Source organism: Caenorhabditis briggsae (assembly GCF_000004555.2).
Source record: "Caenorhabditis briggsae complete genome, chrII, whole genome shotgun sequence".
Taxonomy (NCBI): domain Eukaryota; kingdom Metazoa; phylum Nematoda; class Chromadorea; order Rhabditida; family Rhabditidae; genus Caenorhabditis; species Caenorhabditis briggsae.
Window position 1 is genome coordinate 14,807,399 of NC_013486.2, and position 3,421 is coordinate 14,810,819.

General features: G+C 35.5%; 1 protein-coding gene across 1 annotated transcript; it reads right to left on the reverse strand.

Annotated features, from left to right (window-relative positions):
• Positions 1 to 863: 863 nt before the first annotated feature.
• Positions 864 to 1,313, reverse strand: CBG21442 (the record flags this gene model as incomplete). The annotated part of the gene is made up of 1 exon (XM_002648955.2): positions 864 to 1,313. The coding sequence occupies one exon, from the start codon at positions 1,311 to 1,313 to the stop codon at positions 864 to 866; it is 450 nt and encodes a 149-aa protein (XP_002649001.2).
• Positions 1,314 to 3,421: the final 2,108 nt, after the last annotated feature.

Consider the following 3,421-nt stretch of genomic DNA (forward strand, 5'->3'; position numbering starts at 1 on the left):
CAGAATTTCAAAATCTTAGAATCTCAGAATCTCAGAATTTCAGAATTTTAGAATCTCAGAATGTCAGAATCTCAGAATTTCAGAATCTCAGAATTTCAGAATCTCAGAATTTCAGAATTTTAGAATTTCAGAATCTGAGAATTTCAGAATCTTAGAATCTCAGAATCTCAGAAATTCAGAATTTCAGAATCTTAGAATCTCAGAATCTCAGAATTTCAGAATTTCAGAATATGAGAATTTCAGAATCTTAGAATCTCAGAATCTCAGAAATTCAGAATTTCAGAATCTTAGAATCTCAGAATCTCAGAAATTCAGAATTTCAGAACTTTAGAATCTCAGAATCTCAGAAATTCAGAATTTCAGAATCTTAGAATCTCAGAATCTCAGAATTTCAGAATTTCAGAATATGAGAATTTCAGAATCTTAGAATCTCAGAATCTCAGAAATTCAGAATTTCAGAATTTCAAAATCTCAGAATTTCAGAATCACAGAATTTCAGAACTTTAGAATCTCAGAATCTCAGAAATTCAGAATTTCAGAATTTCAAAATCTGAGAATTTCAGAATCTTAGAATCTCAGAATCTCAGAAATTCAGAATTTCAGAATCTTAGAATCTCAGAAATTCAGAAATTCAGAAATTCCGAAATTCCGAAATTCAGAAATTCAGAAATTTTACTTGTTTTTACTTGTTTTTACTTGTTTTTTACTTGTTTTTAGAGCATTATGAGCCCGTTTTCGATTTTTGAATTTTTTTGAAAAAATTTGATTTTTCAAAAACAAAATTTTTCGATTTTTCTGAAAAAAAGTAACAAAGAATCAACAGAAATAATGATTTCATATATATTTCAGAGAATAAAAATGAATTAGAATTCATCAGAGCCATCGGATTGCTCAGCTTTATTGGCGACCACCTTTTGGACCTTTTTGGCTGACTTCTTTTTGGAAATCGTGGTTTTCGAGGTTTTTGGCACTTTTGTAGTCTTTGTAGTCTTTGTAGTCTTTGTAGTCTTTGTAGTCTTTGTAGTCTTTGTAGTCTTTGCAGCCTTGACAACAGCTACTCCAGAAGTCGATGGGATGGAAGCTCCGCCCATTTTTGCTTGGTACTCCTCCACGGTCCCTTTGAATAGCTCTCCATTCTCACTGCCTATTTCAATTGCCACGTCATATCTGGAATTCCAGCCGTCAAAATGCACAATATAGCATTCTGCTCCATGTTTTGTGGTGATATTGATCACTTTTGCTTTGTAGGGGGTGCCTTTGGAGACACACACGACATTCTCTCCTTTTGAGAACTTTGGAATCAGTTGGGACATGGTCTGAAACAATTTTTGAAAACATTTGATCTAGAAGACAGGAAAAATGAAGAAAAACGAGCGATTTTGAGGGAAAATAGGATGTTGAACGAGAAAATAACGGGTTTTAAGTGGAAAACTCAATTTTCCAAAGTTCCTACTCGTTTTTGAAAGATTCCAACTTAAAATTCGAATTCCTCATTAAAAACTACCCCTAGACACTTTTTTTCCGCAGCGGAAACCTTCAAAATAGGGGAGTTGTACCAATGGAAGAGTTTTGGTAAAAGTTAGGCCACTATCAGAAAACAGCCCTAGAGCCATTTTTAAGGTTTTTCTTGCAGCTCAGATAGCTTTTCTAAACTATTTTGGTCGTTTTTGACATTCTAGAAGGTCCAGTGTGGATTTTAGGGACGTGGCCGAGGTTTTGAAAAAGTTAGGCCACCATCAGAAAACATCCCCAGAGTAATTTTTCAGGTTTTTTTGGTGCTCAGATAGCGTTTTTAAACTATTTTGATTGTTTTTGACATTCGAAAAGGTTTAGGATAATTTTTGGGGTCGTGGCCGAGGTTTTCAAAAAGTTAGGCCATCACTTCAAAATCGCTAAAAACGCAGATTTTGAAGTGGTTTTTCATGCTGAAATTGAATTTCAGCACTTCAAAATCGTTTTCTTAAGTTTTTAGGGGCCCAGAGCCATTTTGGGAGTGGTGGCCGAGGTTTTGCAAAAGTTAGGCCACCACTGGAAAATCGCGGTTTTTAGAGCTAAAATGTAATCTAAGTGTTTCTAGACTAATTCAACTACGCTGATTCCGAATTTGTTATCAAAATTGCTCTAATGTTCCACCAGAAACGAGTTATAATGTTCAGGAAATTTAGAAGTTTGAGAGCTGCCGCAAAAAGGGCCATAACTTTCTTAAAAATCAAAGTTTTCAAATGATTCAGAAAATATCAAATAGCTCTTGAAATTCTCTTCAAAGTGATATAAATTTTGACAAAACTCAAAAATTATGAATTCGGATTAGAAGTCATTAAAAATAGGTGCTAAACTAGCTTCGACTATTCCGGGGTTACTGTCCCTTAAAGGACCATAACTTCCTTCAAAATTGAATTTTTTCCAAAATTCAAAAACCCAAATATAGAACTTAAAATTTTCTACAAAACTATATATAATTTAGCTAGATTCCACTTTAGAAACTTTAAATTAGACTCCACCCAAAAAATGTACTCCAAAAAGCTCCTCTCCTATCTTTAAGGCTCATAACTCAGTTTGCAAGAAAGCTAGCAGAATTTAGATTGCATTTTTGAAATCCTCAAATTCCATTCAGCCAGAAAATCAATAAATCAAAAAATGTTTCTGGTGAAAATTGGGACATCTGGATCCTAAATCGGTTTTCTTCATATTTTTGGGTTTTTTTGATTTTCGACGCCAAAATAAGCATTGTTGGGGTATTCTAGATCAAAAAATAGTGGTAAGAAAAAGAAAACTACAGTAATCTGAACAGAACACTTAAGAAAAACCGAGAAAAAAGAGAGGTACGTCGTCTGGGAGGACAGTATAGAGAGACTAACCAAGGACCCCTTTTTAGAAGGTTATTAGCCTTCCTAGGAGGAAGGAAAAGCGATAGAGTGTGAAGGAAGAAGAGACGCAGAGAAATGGGGGGTGTCTCCACCATCTGTTTGAATCTTGGCAACGTGCCATGTTGCCGAATTGAGATTCGGCTTGAAAAATGGGGATAACTCGACTGAAAGTTGACCAATTTTGATTTTTTTTCAGATTTGAGTTTGGCAAGAAAAGAGCTTCAAAATCAGTCTAAATAAGCCTATATTTTGAGAATTTTGAGTTTTAAAATCGTAAGAAAAAATGAAATGGGCCTGGAAAAGAATAAAACGCATGCAAAGACACCACACAGCGAGAGACTGATTGAGAGAGAGAGAGAGGATGAAGAGAAGAGACGAAGAAACATATCTGGACCATTCGCACAGACATCTGTGTTTTACAGGCAGCTAGGTGAGTGTCCCCTGGTCATAATGAGTGACGTCACTTGTGTAGAGAAGTCGAGAGAGGCAGAAAGAAGGAGAGACGCAGAGAAAGTTGGAAGGGGGGGGGGGTGGGAAGAGGGGTCACCATCTGG